Here is a 12,491-nt window from a genome sequence, read left to right as displayed (position 1 = left end):
GATGGATAGATAGATATATTTAACTATATGTTTTATTTTTAAATTCATAACCGGAAACGCATTCAGTGACAATTTGCTTACGCGCACCATTAGCCGGAAAAATACTGACCTCCGGCTTTTAAAACACCTTAATGTCTCTTTCTATCTTAATCGTGAAAGACTAAAGAGTGATTTTAATGTTATCGCTTTGCTTCATGTATCGTTGCCCGACGGGTTTGCTTAAAAGCCATTGCTTGTGAGCATAGACGGACAGTGACAAGCGATGACTGCTGGGAGAAACCGCCGACATCCTGGGCCATGCCCACTGGCGCTCGCCATCTTTTTGCTAGTTTTTACAGAGCGTTTGGTGGAAACAACCTCTGGATATGATCCGTATAAGGTCCTTGGTGTCAGCAGGAGTGCCAGCCAAGCAGAAGTCAAAAAGGCATATAAGAACCTTGCCAAAGAATGGTGAGTGATCTGCAACCACCCAACTCCCACAGTTGTGTGCTACCAAATAACAGCTGAACGTCTGTTTGGCCACCAGACATTTGAACCTGATATTTCACTTTTTTAAAATTTCCAATGTGTTTTTCCTCCCAGGCATCCAGATAAAAATAAAGACCCCATTGCTGAAGATATGTTCATCAAGGTTTCCAAATCGTATGAGGTGTGTGGTGTCCAAGAACTAGAAAATTGTCTTGCTTGTTGTCAATCGCCACTTTGAATCAATAGACCTGTAATATTTCTATAAGAGGTGTGTCATAAAAGATGCATTTCAAATCCAATCTATAACTTTCCCCCTGGAGACTTGAGCACATTCCTCTCTTTCTCTATTATGGCTTCATTCATTCTGAAGGATACTTCCGGGATCCTCCATAGTTTGACCTGCCCTGTGTCAGTACAAAAACAAAACAAAAGGCAGTATGTAACTAACTTGTTCTTTTCACGTTTTGCTCACAGATTTTGTCTAATGAGGAGCGAAGGGCCAACTTTGACCGCTATGGGCAGGTCGATGAAAACGAGCCCTTTGGCCAATCACAGCGTCAACATTTCCAAAATAGCTTCTTCTTTGATGAGTCTTTCTTTCATTTCTCCAGGTAACACCTTTCCACGTTTTTCTTGTATTTATAAAGGCTTTTCCGATCGGGGTTTTATGTTGCCGATTCCCATCATCCATAAGTGAGATGTGACAATATGGATTAGCTGTAAATTTCCAATTTATTTGTGTTGAGTGCTATTGGCTGTATGTTCTGACAAAAGGAACCATAAAATCACCTTCATTTAGATGACAGTTTTTGTTTTGAACTTTTTCAAGAGAAGGTATACAAAATTGTTGTTGGCACAAGGCAGCAACTATTGAGTGCGTAAGAACGGCTAATATTATTTATTCATCTTTTGGGTCTGTACATTGCAGTCTAAATGATCTACATGTCACCTTCAAATCTTCGTTAACATTAAAGGCACTTTTTATGGAGCCTTTTAACACTCTTAACTGTCATGTATTTGTGCAACATTAAACCTCGATTTGGCAGTTAATAAACATTTTTGTATCATGTCATTTTCTCAGTTTATACTTGTCCTTAAAATGGTCAATATCATCTCTGCCCTTACCAGGTCCAGGGACTTCGCAGACAGCAAGTACTTTCTTCACCACGCTCAGTTTAACAGCGATGTCCTTCCAGACAGCCACAAGAGGCCGTACCTCATCAAAGTGACCTCCGATTGGTGCTTTGCGTGCATCCACATAGAGCCTGTGTGGAAGGAGACAGTGCAGGAACTTGAGCCATTGGGTAAGGCCATTTTTTTTCCCCCTCTTCACCATGAACTTGACGTTGTCAATGCTGCTCATTGGCCTAACTTGAATTATAAATACAGCTGCAACAATTAATTAAATTTGATCGTCAACCCTTTCTGTTCACACTGCAGGTCAATTTGAAATTTTTTTATTTATTTTTTGCTCTAATGTGCAAAGTATCATTTTGGTTGTTCATGCAATTTAAACAGTACGATTCAATTTTTTTTTTCAAATCTGACTCTGCTCCTTCTTCTGTGGATATAAATTAGATATGTATCCGATGCGTAACAAGCACATTCAAATACTATTTGTTTCTCCTGAGTGAAGTTAATCTGCAGTTCATTTCATTTGTGCTTTTCCACCAGGTGTGGGAATCGGAATTGTGGACCTGGGTTATGAGCGTCGTCTGGCCAACCAGTTGGGAGCTCACCGCGCTCCCTCCATCATCGGACTGGTGAACGGCAGAGTGACCTTCTTCCATCAGGCCATCGTTCGAGAACACCTGCGACAGTTCATTGAGGACCTGCTTCCCCCAAATTTAGTGGAAAAGGTGAAAAGCCCACAAATATAGCCATGTTTAGGCAAGGGCTGCAAAGGGGTGACAAATGTCTGATATATTTTTGAAGTTCAGATGAGGTGTTTTAGAAACTGGCCTTATTCCTTCAAAATCATCACTTTTAAGGAGACTTCAAAAACATCATGCTTGTTGGTGTGAGCAATATATTCCTATAAATCCCCCCAGTTTAGTTTTTTCTGTCCGTTTGTCAGCACCAGAAAACCTGAATTTAATGCGTTCTTTGTGGGAACTGTGCATATATGTTCCAGAATTATTCGGTTTCTGTTTGTTCCACAGATTACTGATGACAACTACCAGCATTTTCTGGACAGCTGGCATGTTGCAAATAAGCCCAACGTCCTTTTGTTTGACCAAGCCTTCGACATACCCATTGTCTACAAGGTGAGGCTTGTTAATGAGATTCACTCTTCAAAAACTATGAATGCTAAAATTTTTATAATGTACTATGCAGGCTTTTATTTATGTATGTGATTATATTATATTATATTATATTATATTATATTATATTATATTAATTAACTTTTTATTTATTTTTTATTTTATTTTGTTTTTTGCAAAAGCCACAACACACCAGTACACTTTTTTTTTTGTGTTAGACGTACTTCACTGCTAATATTTGAAATTTTGTTCTCTTGCCATTTTCGAAAACCTATCCGGTTTAAAGTGCTTTCCTCTTTGTGCTCTCCAGTTAACAGCATTTGCCTTCAGAGATTATGTTCATTTCGGTTACGTGGACCAGGGCGAGACGCATAACATTCAGCTCCTGCGCCAGTTCAACATAAACTCATACATCCCCATCATGCTGCTGTTTAAAGAGGACACCAAAAACCCGGTGGATATCATCCAGGTAATTTCCATTCGTGTAGAAATGTGTCTCATAATAAAAAAAATCACTCTAAATCCCACATGTTGGGTAAAATGGACATTTTAGGCATCAAATGCAAAAATACAGTACTAATTTGAAATTTTGCGTGCATTTTTTTTAACCCAATATGTAGTGTACCCTAAACTGGTCAACTTAATTTTGATTCATCTAAACTTTTTAATGCACATGTGTTAAATTACAACAGGTTTTTGATTCAGGCAGTATCAGATTAACTTCTGGGTTTAATTCTATTCCTATTTAAAAAGTCCTTGTCATCATGTTGTTCAGATTATGACCTTGTGAGACCAAGACATCGCCTATGAATTGATCGAGAGCACTTAACCATTTTTTGCCTTACACTTGTTTTGCGTTCCAGGCTGCAGGACTGAATTGGAAGATCATGGATGTGTTTGTCTCCAACAACAAGTTCCTGCAGGTTCCCCGTCTAGTCAACCAGCAGCTCTTTGATGAGCTGTGTCCTGTCAAACAGTTTCACCGACGCAGGAAGTAAGACGTCAAAGGTCTTCACTTTGGATTCTCACTTAAAGGAAATGAATTTGACCTTTTTTTTTTTTTTTTTTTGCAGGTATTGCGTGCTGCTAATCACCGACGATGACCAAGCTTTTCTTCCCCGAAATAATGCCTTCCTGGACTTTGCCACGTTCAACAGGAAAGAGGTGCTCCGGTTTGTGTATGTTTACCAACATCGGCAGCAGCCTCTCTGCCAGGCTCTGCTTCCCAACCAGGCTGTAGTCTCCCCCCAGGTCAGTGGCATAAACCCGCAATATTTTTGCTTTGATCATCAAAAAGAACATTAATTACATGTTTATATAACTCTTAAAAGTAAGCAACATAAAACTTCAAATGTGACACAATGTGGGGAGAAATGTGTGATCCAATATTCAGTAGAAATGTTTTTCTACGCCACTTAAAGGTGGTTATCCTCGAGAGGCGGAGCCCGGCTGGCAAGGTGCTGTACCGCTCTTTGATTGGCGGTTGGAATGGCAGCGAAGAAGACAAGTACCGCCTTCTCGAGCATCTGGAGCTCGTTCAGAAGGACCCCACCTACCTGAGCTCGGACGCCACCTTGCCGCAGCTCAACAATGAGATGGCCCCTGTAATATACGGCACACACCGCAAGACGTATTTCCCAAATTTGTTGTAGCCATTTTTGAAATGTTCAATCTTTGTTTAGATGTTCCTAATTGTGTGGCTGAATGCTGCTTGTGATTACGTTCATCAAATTTACGATGACCTTCTCTACTCCAACTGGTAAGAGCAAATTTTGTCTTGAAGTTACATGTGATGAAAAGGAGAGGGATCATACAATTATCCTCGTTTTCTTTTTTTTTTTTTTTTGTTATTTTTGCGTGGGATCGGGATTGAGCTCTGCCGCGAATAACCAGCAACAAATTATCAGAACATATTAGAAAGATTTATTTTATGCATTTCTTTATTTTTTCTTGTGAGCTGGTGTGAGTTAGTGATTCTGAAATTTGAACTCCCTCGTTACAAGTCCTCACAGTAATATGTGATGTGTCCTCTTTCAAGGCGAGAGATGATGCCAATCCTGTCACTGATCTTCTCGGCTCTCTTCATTCTTTTCGGGACAGTCATCATTCAGGCCTTCAGGTGAGAGAGGGGGAGGCTTCTCCAACTCAGTTTACCCGATCAGATTTTTGACATAGAGGATTCCCTTTTCTGTTCGGTTTATTTATTTATTTATTCATTCATAGTGAACCGGCTGAGACCAAAACCCGGAAACCAGCACCAAAGGAGCAACCTCAAAGTGACGATGACGCGTCAAGTCAATCGACTACCTCCAGGTAACTGTGGTCACATATATTGAGCTCTAGATCAACACGGTCCGTTTTCTACTCAGCCAGTCTATAATACTTTTTAAAAGGGGCGGGGCTTAAGAAGGAAGCCATGGTCTATTATTATTATTATTTTCTGGGTTACATTCTGGTTAAGTCACCAAGAATGATTAAAGTTGTTAAAAGAAAAGTTAAGCAATCTGTAATAAAAGTATACAACTCCAAATAATGCCTCTGCACTTTATTTTAACACACATGTGATTTCCGCTTCTTCCCGGCCCATGTAGCCGCCCACCCAAGAAGGATTTTGTGGAGGTCACGGAGCTGACTGACGTCACGTACACCAGTAACTTGGTCAAGCTGCGGCCGGGCCACATCAATGTTGTTCTGGTGCTCACAAACTCCTCCAAGAACGCCTTGTTGCGCAAATATGCCAAGGAGGTCTTTTCTTTCTCCGGGTAAGTGTCTCCACTCTTTCTGTGTTGCTCAGGAATTATAAGCATCGTTGTCAACATATTTGTTATGTTTTGGCATCAATCGGTGGAATTTACTGAAAAAATGTTGGAAAGGGGATTACTGTATACAGAATTTTTTTTAAAAACAAATTAAATTTTAAATCGGAATTTATGATATTTAGAAGGGAGCAAATGCATTAATATGAAGAGGTCTGGTGAAAATATGTGCTTGTAAAACTGGGTAAATTCAAGAAAAAATAAAATTTTGCTGGCCTTGAGTTTTACGCCTGTGTCTTATAAAGTTAAGATCCTAGAAGTGCAACTAAAAGAAAAATATCAAAATATTACTAAACAAAATCATTAAAAATAGTTTTGCTGGTGGTCAAATTCATGTCAAATATTGCTTTACCTTTGTTTTAATGGTCTTCCATTGTGTACTTATTTTTGCAACATAAAATAGATTATTCAGAAAAATCAAGTTTTTGTGTGCGCGTCGACAAAATTCTTTTCATGGTAGTATTTTGTTGGATTGTATTCATAAAAAAAAAAAAAAATACTTATCCTGAAAGGAAACGCTGTAGTGTTCTGATTTATGTTGCTTACTGCGATTTTTTTTGAATGTGTTCAATTGTCAATGAAGTCATTTGAAACTTTCTCCCGCGACAGAACTCAGACTATCCACTTCTCCTTCCTCAACGCTGACAAGCATCACCACTGGATGCCCTCACTCCTCCGCTCGTGCTCAGACGCATCACACCGTGGAAGCCATTCCGACGATGATGACGACTCATCCGACTACTCCGGCCACGTCTTGGCCATGAACGGCTACAAGAAATACTTTTGCCACTTCAGACCTGTCTTCACCGGCGACGATCTGAGCGACGCATCGTCAGTCTCGGAGCTGTCGTTCTCTTCTGAGAGCAGGAGAAAGTCCCGATCCAGGTCTCGGTCCGGCACAGACTCTCGATCCCGATCCCATTCCAGCGAGGATGGGGCTCGGTCCAAGAGAGGCTCCGGTCGGGCCACAAGCATTGAGGTGCACCACAAGCTTGACCGCCTGGGACTGTGGATGGAAAGGTTGATGGAAGGTACGCTGCCTCGATGGCAAGTCCCTTCCTGGCCTTCCCTCCATGCCGCCGACAACATCCCCACGGAGAGCTGAGGTCGCCGTCGCCAAGGTAGCGCTCACCCTTTGTGCTCTTGCTTTCTTTTCAACTGCACAACAGTCTGCCGTTTGGAAAATGATCATTTAAGGTTTCTTTGTGCCTCTCCAGAGCTGGCGTTGGTGATTGCTTGTTAGTTTCCAGGATTTGGGATGTTTTTATTTTTATGGAGCCAGTCGGGCCAGACGCTAGAACTGAATCGTCCAATCACTGAGAAGTACACTGAGAAAATCTTTTGCTACTATGGTACGAGCGTTTAGTCCATATCAGATTAGTGCCGTCTTTGTCCTCACTAGTTTTTACAACAAGTACCATCCCGGCATATTGACCAGCGCTAATATACAGTAGCATAGTAGTTCCAAGTGTTTGTCACAAAAATCGGCAAATGTAACATTTTGCAAAATTTGAACACTGCCCATGAAGCAAAAAAAGTGGATCTTGTACCATACTTTGAGAATCAATGCTGTAGTAGAAAAAAAGTCATTCTACTAGTGCACTCACTTTCACTCGTTAGGACAAAGAGCATACTAGTAAATTGGCAATTCAGCTCACGAGTGCGATCTTAAAAAAATGCATATGTTCCTGCCACATCTGAACAAGACTTTTGGAACACGTGATTTGGTGTAATTGATTATCACGGCCGTCAGTCAACAGTCAATCTTTTACTTGATTTTTAAATGCATGAACTATGGAGGTCATCTACCACGATTAAGCGTTTAGTGAGCTTGCACTGACTTGTAGTTTCACCTTTTTTTTTTTTTTTATTATATGAAAAAACAATTTGCTGCTGAACTAAATAATAGTCTTTTATGGCATTTGACTAACTAGAAGAATTAGTTTGACAAGTTTATTTATTAAAATATGTGCATATTGTTTTGATATGTCATTTCACTCCATTCAACTAATAAATGTATTTTTTTTTTTTTAAATATACATGATTCCGTTTTTTCACGGGTACAGTTTTAATTAGCACATTGAATTGCTATTAAATAATTAATGATCAGCAATCAACACAAGAGAATCCCTTTAGCATAAATACATCAACTTCAATAAAATACAAGGACCTGTTCAGCAATTGTTGACAAGCTGACAGAATTTCAACCTGCCAACCGTTGAGCCAAGCGCACTTCAAGTTACAGTCAATTGCCGTTTCAGTACTCATTGGCGATGTCCAGTACTTTTTTCATGTCCAAGTCTTCGGGACCGAATGAGGCTGGCAGCAGTTGGTTGACGCTCATCTTCGTGTACGACCCATCAGGCTTTGACAGGTAAACGTCCCAGCTGGGCCCGAACTGAGAGACACATTACATAATTGGTGTGACAATCGCTATTTAGACCACAATGGAGCATTATCATCTTTGCAAAGGCCCCGTTTTTCTTTTCGATTTCGTAAAATGTTGCTGATGTACCAAACGGGATGTCCAGTGAGTGCTCAGTACGTACCTCTCTCATGAACTGCCTGCAGCCGCCGCATGGTGAGATGAATTGGTCACTCAAGTCGCTACACAAACACAGGTTCATGTTAAACATTTCCCCGAGTCTTTCATAGCTTGACTTGTTTGTCAACTGTCTGTTTGATGAGGTCACAAACTGAACCCTGCGAACTGAGTCATGTTTTAAAGCAAAGCAGCGGTGACGCATACTTGTGTGATCATAGTTTTTTTTTTTTTTTTTTTTTTTTCTTCCAGATAATAGCGTTAATCCTACCTGGCAATTGCAATGGCCTTGAATGCAGTGTAGCCTTCAGACACTGCTTTTGAAATGGCATTCCTCTCAGCGCATACTCCCAGGTTGTAACATGCATTCTCCACGTTGCATCCTGCATGAGAAACATTTACGGTATAATGATGAAATTAATCTGCATGCAAACTATCTTTGTGGTGGACTTCCTTATGTGACAAAGTGTTATAGCTAGCTCTAGGCTCACTCAAACTTTTCCTACCAAACTATTTTCACTTTCTCTTGTCTCAAAAACAAAATACAAACTTCCAATCTTGAGGCAACGGAATGCCTCAAAGCTCCCGCAGAGTCAAGAACAGATGGCGTAACAGTGTGGTATATGACATTTCAAGCGCACTTATAGATTTGCTCTAAAATTATTTTTGAAAATTCTAACTCGTACTTGACAACATGAACAATAGTTTGCAATTAAATGCAGCCAAACGAGGAATTATAATGATAGTTTTGTGTTGGTGATGAGTGTTTGAGCCATGCGCCTATCTTTGTTCAAGCCAGGTACGTGCACACCACAATTGAATAATTTAGAATTGCCATTTTTATTGTTAAAATATAAAATATTCAGCTACATTTAACTAGCTTGATTTAAAAGGACAGAGTGAAAAAATGAATTAAAAAAAAATCCTAAATTTTAGGGGTGCTCAGATTCAAGTGAGTGGTGCTCGAGCACCCCCAAAAATGGCCTACACATCCTTATGACAAGTAATCTTAAAGTGTAACCTATGATAAATTATGTTAAAATTTTCAAGACATCTGTTCATCGTAATTCGCCATTTCGTTAATCATCTTCACAGTAGTAGAGTGACCTCAACTCTAATCGATGATGTCTCAATGACCCGGGGCATTGTCTGTCCATTTAAACAGATAAATACCTCCCTTAAGTTGACCCCTCGGAAAGAACAGGCGGTACCGTAAGCTTCGTGTGTTTGGGAATCAAACAGCCTTTGCACTCTCAGCTCTTTGACAGCAAACGTCCCCCCCACCCACCCACCCCTTCCCAAATATTTTGCCAAGCATACAAACACATAAATAGCGAAACGCTTGGCACAGGCCAACAACGCAAACTGAACTATTGATAATGATTGAAAATCCCTGGCAGGGCGGCCTTTGTTGTTGGTGTAGGTTGACAAAAAAAAAATGGTGATGGCGGTTCACTGGAATATTTAGCCACATATATTTTTTTTTAAAAATGAATGCGTACGAAGGGGCCCTATGAGGTAAATGCATTTTATTTAGTTTAATTTTTTTCCTTAAGTGATAGTATTTCATAATAATCACAGTGATATTAAAAAAATATAATTTTGGGTTGCACACAATTTAGACCAATCGGATAATATGCTAGTTCAGCACTTTTTATTCTTATACAACCAACACCTACATGTTCAAATAAAGTAATGTAATTGTTTTTTCAGTGTTCAAAGTAGTAATAAGTATTACTTATTACTTGTTTATAATTGCATCACATGAAAATAGTAATCTGGATTTTAAAAGAGCTTCCCGCTATAGCAGTGAGTCACTCAACAACAGCAAAACAGAAAAAAAAAAAGAAGTCACATTGCACAATCATCTGTTCTGTTCTGTTCCATGACCTCCCCCCACCTTAACCTACTCCACCCCACCTGACCTCTTCCCTGCAATACCCACAAAAGGCTAGTTATTTATTACAGTGGTCTGTGTGTCATTTTTACTGCCTTTTTTGTGTACACATTTCTTTTCTAACTCTGAATTGATTTATTAACCCGCATTGCTTGACTGTATGGGTGAAATCGCTGATTCTTTGCTACCGATATGGTTATGTAATAACAACAATTCTGTGTAATCACGCCAAAATATAAAGAAAAAAATATATTTATATATATATATATATATATTTATATATATTATTGCATAGAATTGTCATTAATCAAGTACACTACCTGTAAACAAGCAGTTGTCAACGGTCAAGAGAGCTGCTCCGACTCTGAATTTGCTGTAAGGGCAGTACGCTTGCTTCTTTGCCTCCTGAGAGTGGTGGATCAACTTTTTCACCGTTTCCTTGGTCAAACATCTCAGACCCGTGCGCTCAATGTGCATCAGCTCGCCCGTGTATTTCACCTGGTCCATTCTCGACCTTCTTGTGTCAGTGCTAGCGAGTGTGGTTTCTGACGAGTGTTTGGTGCAGACCAGGTTTTAAACGTGAATGAAACAGTGGCACGTGGGAAAAGGGGAGAGGGTCAGTCACAGCCAATCATCTGCTGGCTTGTCTGCAACATGTGTGAGGAGTGTTTTTGTTTTTTTAACCACCCCCTCAAAACAGGCTAACAGGTCAAACGAATTATGTAAACCAGGAGCCCCCAACCTTGTGTAACTGAGAATGTCTTCGCGAGTACTGATTAATGCGAACTGCCACTTTGATACACGCTTGTGAAATCAGACATTGGCTCGTGTTAATGATTTCTCATAATTATCAACAATGCTTTACCAGATGAATTTTTGTGTTTACATTTTCACCACCACATACACCACTGATCACCATGTTCATCAGTGAGCTATTTTTAGAACAGCCCTGCAGGCTACTTACGTGGTCCTTGGGGGTGACCTGGTTCTCACAGGTAAAATGTTTGGATTCCCCGATGTGAAGTGTACTAGATGTGGCAAAATTAATAGATTAATCGACAACTAATCGATTATCAAATAAATCAATTCATTTTGATATTGTTCAACTTCAAGTTGTCCAAATCCTCTGATTTCAGCCGCTCAGCAATTTTTCTCTGATTTCTCTCATCCTTCATGAAAGCAGACTGATTATCATTTGTGTGTAATAAAAAGAAGACACTTGCCTGATTTTTTGATCAGTTTCAAAATGTTGGTGAGTACATCAGTCTTTCTCATCTCATTGGTTAATTGTTGTTTAATTGTTCTATTTCTAACCGTTAAAAAATATCAAAAAAACAACAAGAATTGGAAGTAATCAGGCACCCATAAATGTGTCAGTTGTCACCATTGAGAAAGGTCGGAACAAAGACTGACACTAAAAACGGATGCCGATTCCTCAAGTTGGAAAAAGTCAAACTGCAGTAGCTTGTGGTGTCCGGCAGGTGGCGGCAGACTTCACTCACTCTACCTGGCTGCTTGCTGCGTTATGAGTGGAAGATGAGCTCAGAGAAAACAATTTCTGCACCAAGCTGCTGAATTGCACTTTTTGATTAATGTAGTGTTTTGGTGAATGACATCTCCTGCCATTAACTGCAAAATTAATCGCTGGAGTTGTTATCTTCATTCCCTCCGCTGTTTTGTAACATTTCGGCTGAAGTGCAGGATATCTTTCTCACATTGTTGATTGAACTCAGCAGGCAAGTTAAGATTTTTTTTTTTCGTTCTCTAATTTCATCATTGATGGCAAGGCAGACACCCGAGAGACCAACTATTTCTATACAAACACTACAAAAATGTAACCTGCCGTTACTTATTACAAACAGTCATCCTGTCTATTAAAATCAAGCCGTTTATTTTTTACACCCGGTTGCTGTCAGACTAGTTCAACCTTCTCCATGCTAAGAGTAATAACAGTCAGCTAATGCCAATGGCGATGTGTTTAGGCTTTTCATACAAACATCCCAGACAACAAATTTTTAATAAATCATGACAATATTTGTGGCGGTTGAGGTCAGATTAACGCCCGTCCAGGAAATGTGACTGTGGGAGGTCACGCAAATCTCTCTCTTGTGTAGAGCATAAATTATTCAGATGACTCTCAATATGGGACAACAGGGTTAGATGAGTGTGTGTGTGCGTGTGTGTGCATGATGCTGACTTGCCACAAGGTTGATTGGGACTTATCATGGCAAACGTGTACAGTAGTCAGTCGTGATTGATGATTTATGCTCGTGAAGGACACACAGCATAGATTAACCTGAATGGCGACGCCGACTGTTGTTCCTCCATCAATGGTGCAAATGCGTTGCCATGACAACAATGTAAGGTCAAGCAGGTCAAGTGTAATGTGTTGGTGTGGAGGTTGATGTTTTTATTTTGTTTGTGTTCTAAGTATACTACAAAAGAAATGTTGAAAAATCGTGTAAATAGGGATGTGAAAAAGTGTAGTTGCAGTCTGTAGCGCT

At 39.9% G+C, this 12,491-nt stretch overlaps 2 protein-coding genes across 2 annotated transcripts; one reads left to right on the top strand and one right to left on the bottom strand.

The window, feature by feature from the left end:
• Window positions 1-77: 77 nt before the first annotated feature.
• LOC148327109 (dnaJ homolog subfamily C member 16-like) lies at window positions 78-7,563 on the top strand. The gene is made up of 15 exons (XM_088309583.1): window positions 78-450; window positions 583-649; window positions 943-1,079; window positions 1,597-1,772; window positions 2,143-2,327; window positions 2,631-2,735; window positions 3,043-3,201; window positions 3,596-3,726; window positions 3,806-3,983; window positions 4,154-4,336; window positions 4,415-4,491; window positions 4,771-4,851; window positions 4,956-5,045; window positions 5,324-5,494; window positions 6,158-7,563. Exons 1-15 carry the CDS (start codon window positions 263-265, stop codon window positions 6,651-6,653), a joined length of 2,424 nt encoding a protein of 807 aa, XP_088165709.1. The 5' UTR covers window positions 78-262; the 3' UTR covers window positions 6,654-7,563.
• On the bottom strand, window positions 7,488-10,547 carry cdab (cytidine deaminase b). Its single transcript, XM_088309584.1, has 4 exons — window positions 10,308-10,547; window positions 8,362-8,473; window positions 8,098-8,155; window positions 7,488-7,946 (listed from the first exon to the last, which is right to left on the bottom strand). Exons 1-4 carry the CDS (start codon window positions 10,492-10,494, stop codon window positions 7,806-7,808), a joined length of 498 nt encoding a protein of 165 aa, XP_088165710.1. The 5' UTR covers window positions 10,495-10,547; the 3' UTR covers window positions 7,488-7,805.
• Between the last annotated feature and the right edge of the window lie 1,944 nt (window positions 10,548-12,491).

Source organism: Idiotropiscis lumnitzeri, chromosome 11 (genome assembly GCF_059441095.1).
Source record: "Idiotropiscis lumnitzeri isolate Australia: NSW breed Sydney's pygmy pipehorse chromosome 11, RoL_Ilum_1.0, whole genome shotgun sequence".
In the NCBI taxonomy this organism is placed as follows: Eukaryota; Metazoa; Chordata; class Actinopteri; order Syngnathiformes; family Syngnathidae; genus Idiotropiscis; species Idiotropiscis lumnitzeri.
Note: the sequence above shows the minus strand (reverse complement) of the source record. Positions and strands in the feature narration are given on the sequence as shown.

What these genes read in the sequence shown, in the direction of transcription:
- LOC148327109 (XM_088309583.1), top strand. Translation starts at nt 263, where the DNA reads ATGACTGCTGGGAGAAACCGCCGACATCCTGGGCCATGCCCACTGGCG. An exon ending in AAGAACCTTGCCAAAGAATG is followed by an intron (nt 451 to 582) that starts GTGAGTGATCTG and finishes TTTTCCTCCCAG; the next exon opens with GCATCCAGATAAAAATAAAG. An exon ending in GTCATCATTCAGGCCTTCAG is followed by an intron (nt 4,852 to 4,955) that starts GTGAGAGAGGGG and finishes ATTCATTCATAG; the next exon opens with TGAACCGGCTGAGACCAAAA.
- cdab (XM_088309584.1), bottom strand. Translation starts at nt 10,494, where the DNA reads ATGGACCAGGTGAAATACACGGGCGAGCTGATGCACATTGAGCGCACG. An exon ending in AAGGCCATTGCAATTGCCAG is followed by an intron (nt 8,156 to 8,361) that starts GTAGGATTAACG and finishes GTGTTTGTGTAG; the next exon opens with CGACTTGAGTGACCAATTCA. An exon ending in GCAGGCAGTTCATGAGAGAG is followed by an intron (nt 7,947 to 8,097) that starts GTACGTACTGAG and finishes TGTGTCTCTCAG; the next exon opens with TTCGGGCCCAGCTGGGACGT.